We start from the raw sequence: 20,709 nt of genomic DNA, 5'->3' as shown, positions 1-20,709 counted from the left end.
AGCTGAGGGGATGCTGCCACCTGGGCCCGCCCCTCGAGCCCCTACCCCCTGCCGCCCTTCGCGTGAACTGCAGACCAGGAACCACACCGTGAAGATGGGCTGCTGAAGGAATGCTTTTATAGAAACTCTCCCACGAACACACCAACTCCAGAGATGCTCGCTCTTGCTCCGGAGACCCCACAGGCAATAAAGGGATCATGACAGTCACACAGCCTCTGTTTGGAGCAGGGAGAGCGGGTCATGGGCGACACAGGGCGGCTGGCCTTCCCGGGTTCAGCCCGCAGACACTGAAGTCAACTCACTTCTGGATGAAGGCCATCGTCTGCTTCGCTGCTCGGGTGGGCGCCTGGTCTCCGTCTCCACGAGGCCGCACACCCAGGCAGGATGGCATTGTTGGCCCATTACCATCAGATCCCAGAATCCCAAGGGTAGGCCTCGCCGCACAGGCTCTGGTGGTAGGGTGGCCCAAGGTACCCCCAAGCGACAGCCCCGGGCCAGGAGACAGGGTCTAGACTCAGTTATGCAACTAGAAAAATGTGACCACAAAGCACTTCTCACGTGTATGGGTTTTGTTGGTGGGTTTTTCTTTTTCCTTTTGATTCAAAGAAAAAAACATAGCAGGCTCTCAGGTATACAAAACTGGTAATATTAGATAAAAATACAAACTTCACCTTTACAAAACAAAAACAAAAACACAACACACACACACATTTCTGTTGAATACATGTAAAGCGTAACATCTTACCAAAAATAAAGAATTCAGATTCTGTCCAAACACTGGCACAGGGCCACCTCACCAAGGCGAGGACTGGGAGCGGCAGGCCCGGGACGGACTCGATTGGTTCACGCATAGTTCTCTCGAAATGGCTTAAATTAAAAGGCAAGATAAAGTGGGGGCAGGGGACAAACACGTAAAGCCGGAAACATTTAGGAAGTGATGCATAGGTGGATATACCATGTTTATTTTAATACATCTCATTTGTTCGCATCCTGCGAGGGGAGATACGGTCCCACTGTCCTGACTTACAGCAGCCTGGTGTTATCGGTGTAAATGTCATCCAAGAGATAATTAAAAAAAAAAAAAAAAAAAAAGGCTAGCCGAAGAGTAAAAAGGAAAGCTTAATAATCACTTTATGGTGTAAAAAAAAAAAAAAAAAAAAAAAAAAAAAATCCACTTAAGGCTCTCGGGAAGGTTTCTGTATAGACTTAAACACTACAGCAAGGAGATGTGTTTCTAAGTCCCGTGGCAGTTCTGGGACATCCCTGCTCCCGCTTGCCCTGCAGGGCCCTCGGCCCCCGCCCGGAGTCCTCCAGAAAGCAGGCTGTGTCCCTGGCAGAAGCACCTGTGACCCTGGACAGAAATCCGGTCGGCCGAGGCACGTCGCTTCCATCCCACGGGGTGTCCCTCCATTCCGACAACTGTTTAGATATTTTTGTGAGTCAGTTTTGTTTGTCATGTTTTGTGGTTCTGTTTGCTCTGTCTCTCTCTCTCTCTCTCTTTTTTTTTTTTTGACAAGGAAGCTTCTTATTGTTTCACCGAGTGCTACAATACTTGCTTTGATGTCACATTAAACAAATGTATACTGTCTCTTTGTTCTCCCGAGTGTGCATGGAGACAGTTTTTCACGGAGGAGAACAAAGACCGCACGCTGGCAATGAGCACCGTACATAGTAGGTTCAGGAATGTAACACGCCATGTACATCCGTGTCCCGGAAAAGGGCTGCTGGCTTATCCTCACCTCACATCTGCAGGGAGAGGGGAGAGAGACGGACACTGACAAGGAGCCGAGCACGCACGCCGCCGCAGGGATAGTGACCACAGGGAAACACACTCACACACACCAAGACAAATCTCGGGGTTTCAGGGTTTTGTGGCACTTTCCAAATCAAATATGCCTCAGTACCCTTTCTGTAACCTCCTGACCAGAACTGGGACGAGGCTCTTGGGATCTCACAGAACATTCCTTAGAACAAGCCCCATTCTCCCATTGTACAGATGAGGGAAACTGAGGCCCAGAATGGTTCTTTCTTTGCCTTTTTCCTCGTGTTCTTTCTCCACCCCCACCCCAACAGAGGGCTTGATATGATTTCTGGAGCTCTGGCAGCCATTCTGGGCCATAAGACAACACTGAGGATGGGTGCTGCCAGGCAGACAGGCAGGGTCTTGGTAACCAGGCAAATCTACACTGAGCTCTGGGCTAAGAACAGCTCTTCTTCATCCACATCACCTGTACCACTCACAAGCTAGCAGGGACTCTACGTCCCATGCACTTGACATCTCTGTCATTGGCTGGCCCATGGAGGCCAGAGCCCAATCGATGGTATGCAGACTGGGTGCACATGCAGGCACAAAACCACCCCCAGAGCCACACCCTCAGGGAAAGCAAAAATCACAGGCAAAAATTGTGTTGAGGCCGCTTCAGGAACCCACCCTAGTGGATCCTTTCCTCCCCAGAGGAATGCACCAGACCCACCAACCTCAACGCAGCTGACCTGGCAGCTTTCTGCAGTCATTCAACCAGCACCTGGGCTCTGAGATACCATCTCCCACAACCACCTGTTTGGGATGCTGTGGGATCACATGTGACCAGAGGCAAGGACCAGGCTCTCCAGGCCAACAACAAGGAGCAAGAAGGCTGGAAACTACCCTCATCATGACTGTGGTTACCCAAATCCCATTTTCTTCTGGGAAGCAGCATGCCTCTCTACAAAACTACGCTGCCCAGGTCCTCTTGCAGCTGAAGGACAGCCAGGGTATCACAGCAGAAGTCACTGAGTGGGACTTCTCTAAGAGGGCTCTTCTGTCCCTCTCCCAACTTTACTCCTCCAGCCTGGAGTGTAGATGTGATTTCTGGAGCTTCAGCAGCTATCCTGAGCCATGAGGCAACTCTGAGGATAGACAGCCCCCAGACACCACACTTGCTCCTAAATGTCTGCCTCACCCCAGCCCTTGTTGGTTTTGGTATTACCAGCAGCCAAAGAGTTTCCAACACAGCAGTCAACAGCCCTACATGTCTGTGAAACATTTCCAGACAGGAAACCCCCCCCCCCCCCCGCACAGTCTTCAATTCCCTCACCTATCATCCCTGTAAGCCTCAGTCTTCCATCTGTCAAATGGGACGGGTAACCTGCCCAAGGTGATCCCGGCTAACAGACATCAGAGCTACCCCACTGCCATTCAGGAACCCGACTCACTCCACTCACGTGACGCCAGGGCCTCCCCCATTAACGCAAGAGACCCAAGCCAGAGCGGGGACTCGGGAGCAGCAGGACACGCGAGCGAGCAGACCCGCAGCCCAGCCAGACACCGGAAGCTTGCAGGCCGATCAGGGCCGATCAATCAGAGCCGCGAGCTGGCTGCCGCGGGAGGGATTCGTCTGTGATCAGCCGGGCACCTCCCCCCCGCAGAACCACGGCGCAGCCGCACACAGCGCCTACCTGGTTGGCTGCGTTAGGTGGGTTTTAACCTTTTTCTTTTCCGTTTTTTACCTGACTCCCTACGCCTTCCTGTTAACAGAAGGGCAGGGAGTGTGAGCGGGCCTAAGGGTTAGGGCTGCGGACCTGAGGCAATAAATAGCTGAGGTGTTTGTCTTTCTGCAAGAAAACGCGATTAGCTTTGGCACAGAGACACTTCCTGGTGCCCTGGATCGGGCCCGACGCCGCGGGTCAGAACGCCACGCTGCCTCCGGGCAGAGTCCGCCTGGGATGGGGGACGGGAGGTGTCCCGGCGCCGCCCCAGCCGCGCGGCTCCCAGGCACCCCAACCGGGGCGGGGACGTCCAGCGTCCCCCAGCACGCCGTCGGGGCTGGCGGGCGCCCCCCGCGGACTGTGCCAAGTGAGCTGAGGCGGAGGCTGAGGGGACAGGGTGGGAGGGGCCGCGCCGAGGCGGGACTTACCCGTCTCCTCCTCCCGGTGGTCGGGGTTCGGCCCTCCGGCGGTGCACGTGCATTCCAGATGCTCCTCCAGCCGCACCTGCACTTCCTTTAACTTTGGCTTCTTCCTGACGTACTCCACCTTGGCTACCTGCCCGAGACAACAGCCCCGCCATGACCGCCGCGGCCACGCCCCACATGTAGTACACCGGGAGCCCCGACGTGCATACGTGCTCAACCCCGCCCAGGCTGACCTCTGACCTCCAACCTCTCACCTCCCCGCAGAAAGGCAGGAGCGCCAGGGGGAGAGGTAATTGTGGGCATTTGTGGTTTGCGGCACATTCACTGGAACCTGACAGACCGCAAAGGGGGACTCCACAGGCGCCAGGCCCCCCGCAGCCACCTGGAGGCCTTCCCGTGGCTCCCCCAGCTCACCTTGGCCAAAGGAACGCCAGCCTTGTCAGAAGAATGGGCAGGGGTCCCAGGCCGTATCAGGCCTAGCCCAGAGCCAGTGACCCCTGCAGCTGGGCCTCCCCCGTCCACTCAAACCTCTGTCGGCCCAAATCATCAGGGGGCACGACATAGTGGAACTGCCTCTCTCTGCACCTCTCTCAGGGAGCCACCAGGAGCACATGGCTGTGTCCGGCCCATGGGCACAAACCAAGGCAGCTGAGAAATCGAGTCCCTACGGACCCCAGCTCGGGCCTGGGAAACTGGCTCACTCTGTCGTGGGAACGCCAGTCCACCCTCCACAATTACACGCATGTGCACACACATGTCCTGTCCCAAGAACAAGCTCCATGCTCACACGTATGTGCACATGGCACTCACAGTGAGCGTGGTCAAGGTGGGCTCACTCCATCCCAACTCACGGAGGAGATACAGAACCCTAGATAAGCAAGCCTTCCTCCAGGGGGCTCCCCTCCAAAGCACCCAGCCTGAGCTCAGTCCCCAGCGGGGGTGGGACCACCATGTCCCCACTGCCCTGGACCCCGAAGATCTGGGCACACAGCCCATGCTCCCATCTGTGCTGACACTGGGCTGCAGTCCTGGGATTGGCCTCCAGGGATAGCCATTCCACCCCATTTGCCTGGGGAAACTGAGGCAGAAAGGGAGCAGAAAGGGGTCCCCGCAGGTTATACCCCAAGCATGTGGAGGCATCAGGGAGTTGGCAGGGGTGAGAGGCTCCCTGGTGGAGAGCAGAAGCCCCCAGGCTGGGGCAGATGGGAGGGGAGGTGATGGGAGGGGGAGTTCTAACACAGAGGCCTGGAGCCCAGAAGCCAGTGGACCCCAGGCAAGAAGGATGGGCCCCCCCACAGGTGAGCAGGACTCAGGGCTTGTCCAGACCCACCCGTAGCCGCTGGGCCACATTAATGGTTAACCCGCCGTGCAAAGGGTGCCGGGTGCCCGCCAGCCGCGGGAAGTGGTGTGTGGCCTCAGGTGTGAATGCAGACAGCCAGGTGTGAGCTCAGAGGTGGAGTGGCAGCCAGGCCAGGTTTGGGGCTAGGCCTGGCAGGTTTCCTAAGGAGGGAAGAGGTAGAGGAAAGGACCACGGATATGAGCAACTCCAGCTGCGGGGCCAGGTCAGCTCCTCATGGCACCTACCGCTCCAGGAGACCAGGACCACAGAGAGAAAAAGAGAGAGAGAGAGAGAGAGGGAGAGAAAAGAGAGAGAGATCCTCAGGACATGGGCGCAGAAAGTCTCCACTTTCCCGTCTATAAAATGGGAACAAGGATTGTGCCCCAGGGCTTCACATGTAGACAAGCACCTAGAACTTGCCACTGGGCCACCTCCCGTTCGGAACAAGCAAACCCTGTCTCAGCACATTGAGCTTAGCAAAACCAGCCCCCGGGGCCCAGAGTGAACCTCCCCTTGAGGGCACTGGGTGGGGTGAACCTCAGCGGGCCTCCTGAGAGGGCAGAGGACCCCTGCCTGAACCTGGCCAGCGTGCCAGCCCTCTGGGCATCAGAACCTGGGGTTGGCCTCAGCCCCCTCCCGCCCCAACCCAGCCCCAGGGCCTCTCAGCCGGTAGGTCAGAGGCTGCGGCCCCCAGCTTGGAGCACTCAAGCGTCCCATGCACACTGGACTGTGCTGAGGGACACAGGGAGGCTGGGGCAGGCAGGGGCCTGGCCCTCTGCACAGCACGACCTCTGCTAGGCGAGTACCTCACCTACTTACTCTAGGGGAGCGGGTACTTGGACCCCGGCTCTGGGTGCGGGTGGCAGGCTTGTTTTCCACAGACCAGCCATGGCGGAGAAGGCAGGTGCTCCAGAACCTCCCCCCTCCACTGTCCCCTTGGCATAGCACTCCCAACACCGGCCACTCCAGTCTGGGAACCCACTTTCTCTGCAGACGGGCTGTTTTTATCAAAGAAAAACAAACAACGATCTATGATTGCACCTGCTTCTGGGTATGTGAGGATTCCAAGCCGTTCCACCACCTCCGTCTGGCCAGGAAGTAGCTGCATTTTTCCCCCAAGAACACACTGTGAATATTAACTTCTCCAAGCAGCCTCTAAACCAGCCAAGTCCCCAGAACAAGATGTTTGTGTCTCTGGGACCCTCGTTCCTGTCACCTCAGCCCCCAGACCCATCCTGCAGCCCAAACAGGATCCCCACACCCCTCCCTCTCTTCTCCCTCTGTCTGTGTCCCAAGCGTCTGAGCTGCGCCCTATAGAGAGGACAATCCACTTGCCGTGGTGAGGCCGCCTGGCAAGAACCATCCCACCTGTACACTCACAGGGCAAAGCCACCCGAGTGCACCATCCAGTGATGCCAGTACTCCTTCCAGAAAAGAGACATCGAACACAGAAGCCCTGAGCTCCTGCTACTCAGGGTGTCCCAAGCTGGGCCAGGGAGAGCAATGCCCCTGTTGGGGACCCCCTCCCCAGGTTATGGCCTGACCACCCCAGAGTCAAGGGCACAGCACTGTCCATGACAAACACCAGCATTTATTGAACCCCTGTGTCGCTCACTGCAATGCTCACAGCTACCCTGTAAGGACCCAATTACAGTCTGTTTTCCAGACGGGAACACTGAGGCAGCTCGGACAGGAGATCCACCCTGATTTCCCCCCAAGGTCCCTGAGCTGGATCACACACTGCATCAGGGTTCAGAGGCCCATCCTGGGCTCCTTGGCAGACACACCCAGACCCAGCTTCCAGAAGCCTGAGGTTGGGTGACACAGAGCCACAGCCGGCTGCCCCACGTGTAGTCCAGGGGCTGAGTCCCAGCTTCTGGAGACCTGGGGGCCTAACCAAGTTAACAGACTTGGGTGTAAACCGACAGGATGCCCTGAAGAAAACAGGAGCCCCCAACTTCCAACGCCATGCCGTGAGAGGCTGGAGGTCCGCCCCACAGCCCCAGCGGGTGCAACCAGAGTCTTGGGTCCCGCTATCTACACCACCCCTTCTCCTAGCCCTCAAGCCTGGGGTCTAGGGGACAGGGTCAGCTGCCTACAGGGTCTGGGGACAGCATTCCCTGGGGAGAGGAAGAGCTGGTTCATCCAGGACCCCAGTCAGCGAGCACGCGTGGCCCCCCTAAAGGCAGACCCCAAATGCTGAGCATGGCGAGCTGACACAGGGACACACAGGTGTGGCTCCAGCCCAGACAACGTGTTCATCCCTCCCCAAGATTTGACGACAGCTGTCCCTGCAACCCCAAGGGGACCACACTGAAGGCAGGTCCCAGGAGACAAATGAGAGCCCAGCCCCAGAGAGCAAAGGGCCCACACCTGAGACCATCAGAGGGCTAGAGGCCCTGCCTAGGAGCCTCAGGCCACTGTCCCTGGTGGTCACGGAGTAGAGGCAGCCATCCACCCCAGTTTAAGTCCTGGGGGCGTTCAGTGAAGCATACCAGGCAAGTCAGCATCTGGGCCTCGTGTTGGGGCTGCTCTCAGCCTCCCCTTACCTTCTCCAGTAAGGGCCTCTAATTGTGATCAAAAAGCCGTAAACCAAAAAACCAGGCACGTGTCAGCTCGGGGCAAGACATCCCACCTGCACAGCCACATGGGCCCCCGCTGGCCCCAGCACCCCTCACAGACACTCAGCACAGGACTCCGCCAGGCCCACCAGCCCGCTCCGCCTCACCCCAATGCAGCGGCCACAGCTTCCTGGGCAGCCGAGGGGACCAGGCCACCCTCCACAATGGACCTCCTGTTTTCACTGACCCTTTGTCCCTTCTCGGCCAAAACCCCCAGTGTCTAGGGCCGGATGTTTTCCTGCCAACCCTCTGATGGGTGGGCAGGGAGAAGGAGCTGCCTTCCCTGAGGGAGAACGAGGAAGGGGCCCGAGAAGGGCAGGGCCGGACATGGAAGCAGGCCACCAGGCTCCAGCTGCAGGACTCAGCCTGTCCGTCCCCTTGGACAGACTGCGACCCTGTCCAAGCAGATGAAGGCCTGTGCGAGGAGCCCTGGCTGTGCCCAAGGCCTGTGCCCAAGGCCAATGGTGGCCCCTCCCAGGAAGTAGCCCCTGATGCCCACACGTCCACCCACTCAGGGTGGGCTGGGAGGAGGGGATCACAGCCCACACCGGGACCAGACACACCCCAGTCCTTACCCAGGGGAGGCAGGAGCCCACAGGGCAGGGAGCCCCACTTCATTCCAGCACCGCTGTGTCTCTGAGAGACCAGCTGGACGCCCAAAGGGCAACCCTACGCCCTGCACCCACATGAGGGACTGTCATGTGGAGCTCCAGCACCCCCACTCCCAGGAACAAAAGATCTCAGGTGTCTGGGTTCTCAGGGCTCACGAGACCCCCTCACAACATCCCGTAAGCAAGGACATGGAGACCCAAGGGGTCCCACAGCAGGCAGCAAGGGACAAGTCTTGGTGCAGAACGCACAGCCCCATCCCCTTGAGCCTCTGTTTCTCCCTTTAACAAAGGGTGCAGAGCTGGGCCCCATGCCAGCTGGGGGCCCTGCCAAGACCAGAGCCAGCGCCCAGGCAAGTGCACCAGGCCGCTGGGAGCCTCCGCCGTGGAGAGCACAGTGTGGCAAGCCGTGGAATGTGCTTACTCAATGCCCCAGGTGCTCAAGGACCAAGTCCCCAGAGGTCAGGTGGAGCCCCAGTTATGGGCCTGACGTGCCTTCTCACGTGACAAACAAGTGTCCCAACCAGCTCCGTGGTCTGTGAGTAAGAAAGTCTCCCCTGCACTTCACTCTGGGGCCAGGGCCCCACATCCAGGGGCCCTGGACTGGCAGCGGGCACACAGGCTCTGAATCTCCAGTTAAGGAATGGCTTCTGACATACCCCCAGAATCTGGGGAACACTGGAGGCTTAGCTGAGTGGGCAGGCCATTGCCACTCAGTAGGTGTCCCGCTGCCCAAATCCACAACCCAGATTTCGTGGGACCACAGCCTTCCCAGAGCCAGCTTCCAGGGATGGCAGCCCCTTCCCCTAGACTGGGAGCACCCAGGACTCTACAGCCTAGCCACACAACAGAGAGACCAAGACACTCTGGTGCTATCCTTTCGGACGCAGAACAGCTCCCCTCCAAACGGGGGCCCAGCTGCCCCGGGACCCATGTCCCACACAGCCTGAGATAGCACATCACCATGATTCAGACCCATTTCACAGATGGGGCAAGTCAGGCCAGAGAGGAACAGACCCATGCCCCAGGAACCCCTCCAGCCACTGGTCCAAAACACCACTGTCTGGCCAAGACCCCAGTGTAGTAGCCCAGGGCGAACGGAAGAGGCTGATTTCCCGCAAGGACTAAGGCAGGAAGAACAAGGAGCCCCCGCACAGGTAATCTGAACGTGACCTGGAAGTCTCCAGCCCCAGACAGGGCTCTGGGGCAGGCGCCCAGCTGTGTGCCAGCACCCAGGGACTATAGCAAAGACGGCCAACCCAGCGCCCATCATGAGGGTATCTGAGCAGAGCACAGCTTCCCAGTATGAGGGGAGGGGCTGGCTTTGCAGGCCCAGCCCCCAGGACTGAGGCACCCCCAGGAGGGCGCTCAGCAGGAGTCCACGGACACCCACCCCACAGCAGAGAAGGGTGCCCTCTCTAACCTACAGACAAGGGACGGAGGCTCAATGTGGTAGGCCCTGCTTCCCTTGTGCTTCTGGGGAAAGGCTGAGAGGACCCCGCGCCCGTCTTGCCACGTGCCATGGCCCATGTCCTGAGGCTGGTCCGTGATGTCGCTTCATGGGGAGACAGGGGGAAGGGAACCACACGCCTACCCCCCCTCCCCCGCAGCCGGCCCAGCCCCGGGTCCCGGCTCTTCCAGCACCCTGCTGTGTGCCCGGGCCTGGCGGGCACCCCGGGGCGGGCCGGCTCACCTTGACGCTGCGGTGATGGACGCGGGAGGGCTGACACTTGACGCTGCTGGTGTTGCAGCAGCCTGCACAGCGCTTCACCTCCACACACGGCGGCCAGATCAGGAAGTTGGCGGACGTGGGGTCGACCTGGCTCCGAGGTATCTCGTAAATGACGGTCCTGGTCTTGCAGACCGCGGGGATGGCTTCCTCTGCAGAGCAAGAGCCACGGTGAAGGCCGGGCCATGCCCCGTGGCCCACAGGAACCCAGCACCCCCCCCCACCTGAAGGCCTGAAGGGGGCGTGTCCCCACGTGGCCGCATCCCTGCAGCACATCAGGCCACCCTAGGGTCCACACACTGGGCCCCCAACGGGGTGCACTCGGGCTGGCCCAAGGAGCAGTAGTGAGGGCCAGGCAGGGAGGCTCCAAGGGAAGGGCACTGCTGGCAGAGGGGGCCACGTGAACAAGAAAGCCTGACACGGCCTGCAGGGGGTAGGGAGAGACCGGGAGCTGATGGGGTGGGTCGGGGGTAGTCTCTGCACAGATGGTTAGGGAGCTCCCACGGCTAGTGGAGAATGGGGAGAAACAGGGAAGCCAAGGATGGGACCCCAAGAGCGAGAGGGCAATGGACCCCACAGCCACTGGACCAATCAGGGCCCAGCCCCAGCAGCTGCCACAGCTACCAAGCCAGGCCCAGGAAGGCAGGACACCCGAGGTGAGCAGGAGATGCAGGACATGGGACTCAGGTCCACCTCCCCACCCCACGAGCCACAGACCTGCTCACTAAAGGTCACCAAGAGAGGAGGGACAGGCTCTACATTCCGCTCTGTGCTCCTCAGCACAGGCCCATCTGTCTGACCCGAAGCCCCAAACACAGCAGAGGCCAGGGCACCACTGCCCAATGAGACGTCCACCTGGGGACCCCAGCACATGCACCTTCCTCCCCACATGCTGCCCTACAAATCCACACCAGCCCCCAGGGCCACTGGGCCTTGAGTAATACAGGGCTGGGGAGCCCGGGCAAGGACCCCAGAACCCACAGAGGGCCCAGCACAACCCCCACGGCCAGCACCAGGCAGGGCAGGGCCCCGCCCCCTGCAGACAAGCGGAAGAGCCTGAAATGCAATTGAAGGACAACAGGGGCCTGCCTCCACCCCAACCCCAGGGACAGGTGCCCGCCTCTCCCTTGCCCGTCACCCCCACCAGGGCCAGAAGACTCCTTAGAGCCCCAGGGACTTAGGAGGCTTGCATCCTCCTCCCCAGGAAGGGGAGCATCCTGGAAGCACCTGGATAGGGGGACCGCTGGGTCTCCAAGAGCAGGCCTGCCAACACGGAAGGCTGGGCACTGGAAATCTGGCCGCCCCAGTGTGGGGAAAGGGCTCTGCTCAGGGCAAGCAGCCCAGTGCCCACTGGCTGCAAGGGGCTTGGGGGCCCTGGCCGGATGGGGCCCGGGGCTCCCCATCTGGAACAGGACAGGCCTGCTGGAGCGCCCTCACCTGTGACATGGGTCTGGAGGACAGGAAGCCTACCACAACGTCATCTGGGTGGGCCCACCTGCCTTTAGGAGGAACCCTCGCCCACATGCTGCACCCCAGTCCAAAGCTACTAAGTCTACATCCCGGGAGAAATCTAAGCTCTGAGGCAGGGAACAGCAGTGGGGGGGGGGGCATCCCACGCAGTTAGGAATGGAGGAGGGACCCCCGGGTGGCATGGGACTCCGGGCAGGGGGAGTCACACTCCCTGACCACGCTCGCTCCCAATTTGGCAGCAAATTGCAGGCCAAGTTCTGTCTCAGAACTGAGCCACCCAAAAACCCCCACAGCCTCAAGAGGCCAGGCAGACACAGGGTGCTCTGCTAGGGAACAGGACGCAAACACCCCCCCAAACCTGTGCCCAGCGAGTGGGGTGGGGGCCAGGGGCAGGGGCATCTGCTGGTGGCCCGAGCTGCAGCCGCCTGCCAGGCCATGCACTCCAGACTGGAAAGGAAACGCAACCACGTTTGCAGCAAGTCCTCCTCCAAAACAGGCCCCGACAAGACCGGGCACTTAAGGAATTTATGACGGCTCCCCTCTCCTGGAAACTCCTGGCCCAGGCCAGGCTGCAGCAGGCAGCAGACGGGCCGGGGCAGGAGGGAGGCCTCCGGAGAGACGGCGGGAGGCCAGGGCTGAAGGCGCTGGGGCCCCTGTGCAGACGGGCCTTTGTTTTGCTTCACTGAAGCCCTGGTGGGGAGAGCCCCCTAGATGCCCCATGCACCCTCCCCTCACCCTGGCAGGCCCAGGGCTCACCAATGCTTCTCTTCCTCCGGATGGGCACGGGCCGCTGCTCAGGTGCATGCTTGGGGGCCCGGCCTGCATGGGCTCTCACACTCGTTTCCAGAGCATCCTCGGCCCCTGCAGGCAGAAAGAGGAAACGGTGACCAGCGGGCCCAAATCCGGGGGCCTGTCCAGCGGCACTGCCTGCTTCCCGGAGAAAGACGGGGTCCCCTGGGAGAGCCGCCACTCCCACATATTAAAAATCTCCTGCCAACCTCTGGGAAGCCTACATGGAGGGCCTCCAAATGTGGCACCCCTGCTGTGCTCTGCAGGGGGGGTGTTTGTGTCCTGTTCCCTATGGAAGGGGCAGGTGATCTCCACTGGTGAGACCCAGTGTTACCAGGCCCGCTGCTCCCAGCCAGGCCCACGGGAACGGTCCCAAAGGGGCAGATGAGGCTGCCGTGGCTTCCCTGATGTGTGTGCATTTCTCTCTCTCTCTCTTCTTACTAAACCATGGAGCACCCTAACCTTCGAGGCCCAATTGGGCCGACAGCCAGACTCTGCTTGTTCCTGGAGTTAGTCCACTCAAGAGGCTACAGGAAATACAGGTGGAGGAATAAATGACCAGGAATCCTGGTGCCTGGCAGAAGGGGCCAGGCAGCCAGAAGCAGACCCACAGTCCCAGGGTCAAAGTCAGAACTGGCCCCCAATCCCCAGGTCTGCTGCAGTGCCTGGTACATTGCCTTTGCCCGCCCCAGAGCCCCCTCCTGGGCAGCCTAGAGGAGCCCCAGGTCTCTCAGATTCCTAGAAGAGACACACGGTCCCACCACCTGCCACCAGGACCTACCCACCAGGATGAGGTGGGTCACTCTAGGCCTCCCTGCCTTGGCCCCAGACCCAGCTGGAGGCTCTCCTTCTACTTCCCCCTCCATCCCTGGCTCCCCAGTAGATTAGCAGGGGCACCAGTTCCTAAGAAGCAAGTCCCCACAGCGAAGGGCTCCGGCAGCTGCTCAGACCTCCCCCGTGTCCTGCTGTCCCTTCCCGGAGAAGGCAAGTGTCTTCCTGGCCAGCAGCCCGGCCCAGAGGCCCCCCACTGGGTGCCCGGCCCACCGGGGCCTCAGCGACTGTCCACAAACCAGCAAATCCAAAACCGCTGCTCCCTTAAAATGCAAACTGAAAACCAGGCAAAAGGTGCAAACAGCAAAAGATGCGTCTTTTCAGAAAACTAGAGTCTGGGAAGAACCCAAGTTCTCACTTCAAATGACTCAATGTTCCACTGCCACTAATTTTTCTGAGACCCAAAATAAGATCAGAACACAACTATTCATGCAGTAAGAATTTCCCATCAACCAACTGTTACAAGAAGCATTTTTTCACCAAAAAGTGACATTTATGAGTCACGTCCTGGTGGTGGCCATCTTGCCATCCTCAAACCAAAGAGCAGCCGGCCCATCCTTGGCCTCCGGGAGAAAATGTCCCATCAGCCACCAACTTCCTAGCTGCCTGAAAGCCAGGTGTCCCAGCTCCACGGGTGACTGGATCCTGATGCGTCTGAGGAGCAAGGACAGGACCGCAGGAGGGGTCCGGGAACCCCATTCCAGCCACTTGCTTGGACAGACAGAGGAGACCACAGCCCTGAAACCCAAACCCCCGGGCGGACATCTTGCAAGACAAGAGCCCTCTCCTGGCCCCCAATCAAGATGGGTGGTCGCGGTCCACACTGATGGGGGAGTGGCCTTCAGCCTGACACCACTTGAGAAATGACCCAGCAGTGACTTAGCAGAGAAGACGCTGATGGAACAAGGCTCAGGACAGTTAATCAAGGGGGTTTCCCTTTTGTTTTGCACGCAAATATCCAAGTGACAGCTCAAGATGGGGACCAGTCATCCTGCCTTCAGTCCTGGGGGGAGCACTAATGGCCCAAGATGGGGACATTCATGTGTCCACCCCTCAGGGACCCCACTGCATGGGCACCAGGCCAGGCTACTCAGAGAACAAAGCTCCCAGGCTGTCTCACTGCTTGATGGCTGATTTCTCAACACACTCAACGCACAAGTCCCAAACTCCAGCCACTGGTCATTCAGAGACCACACACTGTCTCTCCACCCAAAAGCCCTGCGTGCAAAGTCAGCTGCCCCCGAACTCCACGCAAACTCTGGGAACTCTCCAGCTCCATGCAGTTCTCACTGCTCCTGGGAGAAGAATCCCATCGCCTCCGGCTTCATCTGTAAAATGAGGATGCGGCCGCCTGCTGTCCCATCCAGAGTCCATCACAAGGCCCCACCAGGGAGGAGAGGGCCTGGGAGAAAAAGTCTGCTTCCCAGGCCTGGTTAGCTCTACACCCAAAAAAAACACCAACCTGAAGGGGCTGGTTCATCCTTGGACTACCAAATGGGTTTCTCCACATCCCAGCTCCTTTCTCAGGGATCCTACAGAGACCTCCAGCTGGACCTCGTGGTAGGGGGCGTCCAGGGCCTGGAGAGCACCTTAGTCCTCAGGTAACTGACCCCCACAGCAGCAAGATCTGCTCCAGCTTTGGGCGGGAACGGGTGTTGGGGGAAAGAGAGCAACTCGAGCTTTGGGAGCACCCGACGGCAGCTCCAGGTTCCGGCCAGAAACTGGGCCATGCCCTGCCCTGGCTTGCAACTTCCCGGTCTGCAGGAGGGTGCCAGACCAGGACGGAGACCCACGTTGGGATCTGTGTCACAAAGGGTCTCCTAGGGTAAAACCCAGGGAGTAAAGGTGATCCTAGAAAACCCCCTCTGTTTGCACCCCAGTTTCCTAAGCATGAGGAATCCAGAATCCCCAGAATCCTAGTCAGTAAGACCCCAAACCAGGTGACAGAGGGTGGAAGGCAGGGGTGGGGTGGAGAGCAGAAGGGAAACACCCAGGGATTTTTATAAGGGGGCAATTTGAAACCAGCCAGGGAACTGGCTGAGGCGTCCTGCCTTTACAGTTTGGAACCTCCCAAAGAGGCTCTGGGCCCAAAGGCCCCCAGGTCAGGAATGCCATCAGCATAACCCACCAAGCTGCAATGCAGAAAGTGCTAATGGAGCGGGGGAGGGACAGCAGAGACCAGAATAAGAATGGCCCCAACAGAAAGTGAATGGCCCATTTCCCGGTGGCATCCCAAAGCCATCCCACAGAGAAGCCCCAGCCCTGCACCGGCCTTGCTCCAGCAAGCCAAAAAAGAAAAAAAGGCCTGAATCTTCTTGGGGAGGCAGCCTCCCCACTTTCACCGATCTGCCAGGGACCAGCAGAATGTAGGCGAGTGTTTTCCTCAGCTAACCGAAGCCAAATCCTTCTCCCCAGGGTTACACATCAAGGAACCAGACCAAAATCCCCCCTGGCCCAACTCTGATCTCCAAGTGAAATTCTACCCCCTTCCTGATAAGAATCAGCCAAAGGATTTCCTGGGTCACGAAACTACAGAAACCATCGGCCTTGCTAGCAAATGGTCTTGGCATGAAATGAAAATAGTTCAGGCCTCTCCACCACCATAATTAGGTACAAATTTCCAAATGACTAGACCATGTGATTTTACTTAATTCCCCCCCCACACGCCCCCCTCTTTGAGGGTAGCCTGCAGTGAGAGCAAAATCTTCACTGAGAATTGTTCCAACCGACCTCTGCTACCTTCAGCCTTCCATCTGACAAGCCCATTTGGGGCCTCTTTTTAACCAAACATTAATAAGACGTGTTTCTGTAACTAACCCTCACACCAGCGTTGTTGGAGCAGGACACCGCAAAGATGTGGGCCAGAATCCCTGTCCTCTAGGAAAAGGCACCCTCCCCGCCACACCATGGCCCCCACCCCACCAGCAACAGCCTGGGTCCCTGGTGACCTTTCCCTGTCCATCCAGCCCCTCCAACTCTCTCACTGACACCAATGAGGTTCAAAACTATGCCTTTACAAATAAACTCTCCTCTAAAGTGGCTAGATTCCAGGGCCTGACGGTGAGCCCCAAAATAGTCCCCAGATACCAGATGTGTCCAAGATGCGCCTCTTTATGGGCCTGTGAAAAAGAGAAAGGCACGGGACTCCTGCAACCACAAAGGCAGAGCTGCGGCGGGAACGGGCCACCAGCTCCCGGCAATGACAAAGCCGCCCTGGCCAGGGGCAGCTCCTCCAGCGCGTGCCTGCCCGCGGGGCATGCGTCCAGGGCTCTGTGCCCAAGCCCCGGCCCACTCAGCCGCTCCTCCCGGCCCCACAGGGCAGGCCCGAGGCCCGCACACCTGGCCCGGGCGCCGGCGCCCTCTGCGCTGCTGAACTTTGTGTGACACGCGCGGCATTATCCTTAAATGCAAAAACAATCCCCGGGCAAGCGAGGAGCTCGCGGCCGCCGCCGCGGGGAGAGAAAGTGGGGACTGGAAGAGAAACTCCTGACTCATCCGCCTGGGCTTTTATGGCCCGAGATTGGATTCTGACCTTTCGGTGCGCTCCTGCGCGGCGCCCGGCCGGCCCGAGCGCTGGAGGCGGCGCGGGACGCACAACCCGCACACCCGCCCCGCGCGCCGAGGGAAGGGGCGCGATTTACCTACGGAGTCTATCTCCAGGAGTCGCTGGAGGTCCCGGATGCTGTGGATCTGACTGTACGCCAGCCTCTCAATCACCTCGCGGGGGATCTCAGCGTCCTGCAAGCAGAGCCACACGGTCAGCGCCCGCCACCCGGCCGGCTCGCACCCACGCCGCGAGAGCGGAGAGCGCCGGGTCCCCCAGCCGCGGTAGCCCGGTCCCAAGTCCCAGGCCCTCCCAGCTCGCCGGCCGTCCGACCCCTGCCCGGGGCCCTGAAGTCAGACGCGGGGAGGGGCGGGGGGAGGGGACTGGGTGAGACCCCAAATTCCCGGCCCCCATCCAGGTCCGCCTTTGCAGAAAGCAAGCCCCCCCCACCTTTAAATTTGCAAACAAAAGCCGGGCACCCCGGCCCCACCGCCCCGGGTGTCAGTTACAGGAGGTCTAGCGGCAGCGAGGGGGCCGTGGAGTTTCTGATTTTAATAGTGAAATCGACATCCAGAAAGATCAAGTTGAAATGCGTCACGGATCGGCGACGAAAGTCACGGCAGCCTTAACACTTTAATCTAGCCAGCGGCTTAAATTTCACACCCGGGAATCCCGGGCCGAACCTGTGGGGTCGAGGGTCTCCGTCGCAAAAACGCGCGCGCGCGCGCGTACTCACTCGTTCACACGCGCGCCCCACCCGCTCTGGCCGGGCTGCGGTCCTAGCACCGCCCAAGGCGCCCCAAATCCAGCAGACGGCTGGGAAAGGCTGCCCGGCAACGGGGGGGTTAAATCTCCACCTCTCGCGGCTCCCGGTTCCTGCCCAGACCACCCCCACCTCCCGGGCTCTCCCCACTCTCCAGATTTTTAGAGGGAGTCGGGGGTCGCTGTGTGGGTGTGGGTGTGGGAGGGAGGGGTCTCAGGCACTAAGTTCCCACGACGGGGGCTGCAGAAAAGTCATTCATTACAGCAGAGCTCCCGGGGATAGGGATTGGACATGGGGGTGGGGGCGGGGGGAACGCCCGCGGTGGGAGGACGCGGGCGCCTGGCCCGGCCCCGGCTCGTCTCGCTCAGCCACCTGTAAGCAGGCCCTGGGCGGGCGGGACTGCGCCGGCCCAGCCGCCCGGCCGGGCTCAAGAGCAGGGACCGGGGGGCTGCGGACCCGCACGGCCCACCCTGCCTGCCGGGGGCTTCCGCCGCAACCGCCGTGTTTATCCGCCGCTCTTCTCCCCTCCCAGGTTCCGCCAGGTCACACACACACCCCTTTCCGCGCCCCCTGCACCCCGATACTGCATTGTCCGCCGCTCCCCGGGCCCCCCTCCCCGGAGAGGAGCCCGCGCCCCCCGAAGTTTCTCCCCACTCGTCCACCCCGCGCCACTCCGTCCCTCCACGGCAGAGCGACGCAACACGCTGGAAACTCACCAGACATACTTCGGCATGGCAGAAAATAAAACCCAGTTGGAAAAAAATCAAAAAATCCGACCACCCTAGCAGAAATCAAAACGCGCTCTGCAGAGCCCCAGAGCCCGAGGCGCCCCGGCCCGCGGGTGGTTGCAGGAGGCGTGCGCCCGGGGAGTCGGAGAGGGGACAGGGCGCGGGGGTGGCACCCACCTCGGCCAGGGCATGGGCGAGATATCCGCAGCCGAGGAGTAGCAGGCAAGCCCAGGTCCTCATCGCGTCCCGAGGCGCTGGCGGGGAGGCGGGGAGGCGAGGCCGCGGGGCGGGCGCTCCAGCCGGGCTCCTGTGGCGGCGAAATTCAGTACCATCCCTCAGGGAGCGCGGCCCGGAGGAGGGTGGCGCGGAGAGCAGGGAGCCGGCGGAGCGCGCCCGGCGCGAGCTGCGAGTGCGGAGAGGCAGGCAGCGCCAGCGAGGAGGAGGAGGAGCAGGGAGTGCGCGCTCGCCGCGCCCGCCGCGCCGGGAGCCTCCTGGGCCGCCGGGTAGGGGGTGGGGACGGAAGGGGCGGAGGGCGGGGGCTGGGCCTCTTCCTTGGTGCGTTCCCGGTGCTGGCCGCTGCCGCGCTCGCTCCCCGGCGCTGGCTTTAGGAGCGACCCGGCCGGTAATTCTGCATATTTGCGGGCGTCAGCCCCGAGAGGGACCCCGGAGCGAGGCTGGAGCTGCCGCCGCCGCACCACCTATCACCTGTCTGGACGCCCGGCCGGGCCCCGGCCGCGGGCTCGCGCTCTCCCTGCGGGCTGCGGGCGGCCTTGCGCGCCCACCGCCGGCCCCGCGCTCGCCTCCGGCCTCCTCTCGCAGCCGCCGCCCGGCCGGGCACGGCGCGGCCCAGCACGGCGCGGCCCGGCGGCCTGCGTGCGCCCCTCCGCGGCGTGCCCTCGGCTCTGGCGCCGCGCTCCGCCCTCCGCCGGCCGGAGCTGGGCAGCGCCCGCGGCCGCGCCGCCTGGCAGCCGCCGCCCGCCTGGGGCCTCGCCGCGCCGGCCTGAGGGCGGGTGCTGGGCCGAAACGGAGCAGCCGCCGGGGAGAGGAGTAGGAGGAGGCGGCGGCGCGGGCAGGCCCGGCTCGCTGGAGTTGTGCGGGCTCCGCAGGGCGCGCGTGTGGAGCCGGCCGGCGGCGGGGAGGGGGTTATAGCGCCGCCGCCGCCGCGCCCCTCCCCCGCCCCCTCCCCCTCGCCTCCCCCGGATTCCGGGCCCGGGACCCGCACCTCGGAAGCGCGCGGGGGCCGCACGGGCCAGGCAGGGCCCGGCCGCCGCCGCCGCTGCAGTGAGCACACAGTGGCGCTCACGCAGGCAGTGAGATCCATCAAAGCCCCGCGCCTGGCTGCGAGCACAGCCGCGGGGCTCCGCTCGCCCGGCGGGCTCCCCGCGCGCCCCTCCCTTGAGCTTGCCCACCCTCCAGTGGCAGCTGCAATCCTGCGGCACCGGACGGGGAGGGGAGGAGGCCGCCGCAGAAGAGCCGCCGTCGCCGGATCGCCTCCCTCGGGCCCCAGCGGCGGCAGAGGGCAGCGCCCAGAGCTGCTACGCCAAAAAGGGCAAAAGCGAACCTGCCCCCGCCTCCGGCCCCCCGCCCCGGCGCTCGGGCCTCTTTCCACCGTTAGGATCCAGGGCCCCGGCCTCCCCGTCTCCATAAAAGGAGGGGGAGTGAGTTTCTGGTGAGAGGTGGGGCGGGTCTAGGGGCGCGTCTGGGGCACTCACCTGGCGGCTGCCACGCGCCCCCGCCCAGAATCCGATGCCTGGGGCGCCTGAGTGAGGAACCTCCACCCGCATTCCGAGATGGGAGAGCGCCCAAGTCGGAGGAGGGGGTTGCAGCGTGCCTGGTCCCCACCCTGGGAGCCCGCGTCCCCACTCCCTCGGAGAAGCCTGGGCTGCGGCCTGAGCCGGGAACTCGAGGGGGCGGAAGGGAAGGAAGAGAAAGGAGCGGCTCGCGAGGAACCCCCGGAGTCGGAGCCTCCCACGCCGGGATCCGCCGGGCGCACAGAGCGCCACCTCCGGCCGAGGCGCCGTACCGAGCGCGATGCGGGGGAGCAGCGCGCCGGAGGCCGAAGCCTGAGGCGGCTGGACCGCTCCCCGGCCACCAAAGGGCAGGTGCACCCGAGCGAGGCAGATCCTGTCCGCCTACGGCAGGTGGGATCGGACCAGCGGGTCCCTCGAGGGCCCAGCCGAGCCTGGAAGCAGGGCTAGGAGGGAAGACCGGCCTTGCGACCCCAAAGCTAGACGGCGAGGCCCCGAAGGCTCGGAGACTCCCTAGCGGGTGGGAGGTTGGACGGCGGCCGGGAATTCCTCCCGCCCCAGGCCTCCGCCCCCTTCGGCCCCATCCTGTGGATTAGGCCTGCGCCCTGCCGCGGCCGCCCTCCCGCCAGACAAAGGCAGTAAAGGC

The 20,709-nt window shown here is 61.6% G+C and overlaps 1 protein-coding gene across 4 annotated transcripts; it reads right to left on the bottom strand.

Moving 5' to 3' along the window:
* Positions 1–625: 625 nt before the first annotated feature.
* Positions 626–20,329, bottom strand: PDGFA (platelet derived growth factor subunit A). 4 transcript variants are annotated; one of them, XM_013047774.2, is made up of 8 exons: positions 20,028–20,329; positions 18,493–18,622; positions 16,922–17,018; positions 12,417–12,521; positions 10,155–10,342; positions 3,897–4,023; positions 3,439–3,507; positions 626–1,746 (listed from the first exon to the last, which is right to left on the bottom strand). In XM_013047774.2, exons 2-7 carry the CDS (start codon positions 18,553–18,555, stop codon positions 3,452–3,454), a joined length of 636 nt encoding a protein of 211 aa, XP_012903228.1. In that variant the 5' UTR covers positions 18,556–18,622; positions 20,028–20,329; the 3' UTR covers positions 626–1,746; positions 3,439–3,451. The 4 variants fall into 4 exon arrangements, with proteins under 4 accessions (XP_012903228.1, XP_012903229.1, XP_044931139.1 ...); XM_013047775.2 differs by lacking the exon at positions 20,028–20,329 and adding an exon at positions 19,877–19,895; XM_045075204.1 differs by lacking the exon at positions 20,028–20,329 and adding an exon at positions 19,538–19,864.
* Between the last annotated feature and the right edge of the window lie 380 nt (positions 20,330–20,709).

This window comes from Mustela putorius, unplaced genomic scaffold (genome assembly GCF_011764305.1).
Source record: "Mustela putorius furo isolate JIRA1106 unplaced genomic scaffold, ASM1176430v1.1 tig00000139_pilon_pilon_pilon, whole genome shotgun sequence".
Lineage (NCBI taxonomy): Eukaryota > Metazoa > Chordata > Mammalia > Carnivora > Mustelidae > Mustela > Mustela putorius.
This window is presented reverse-complemented; position numbering and strand designations above follow the sequence as displayed.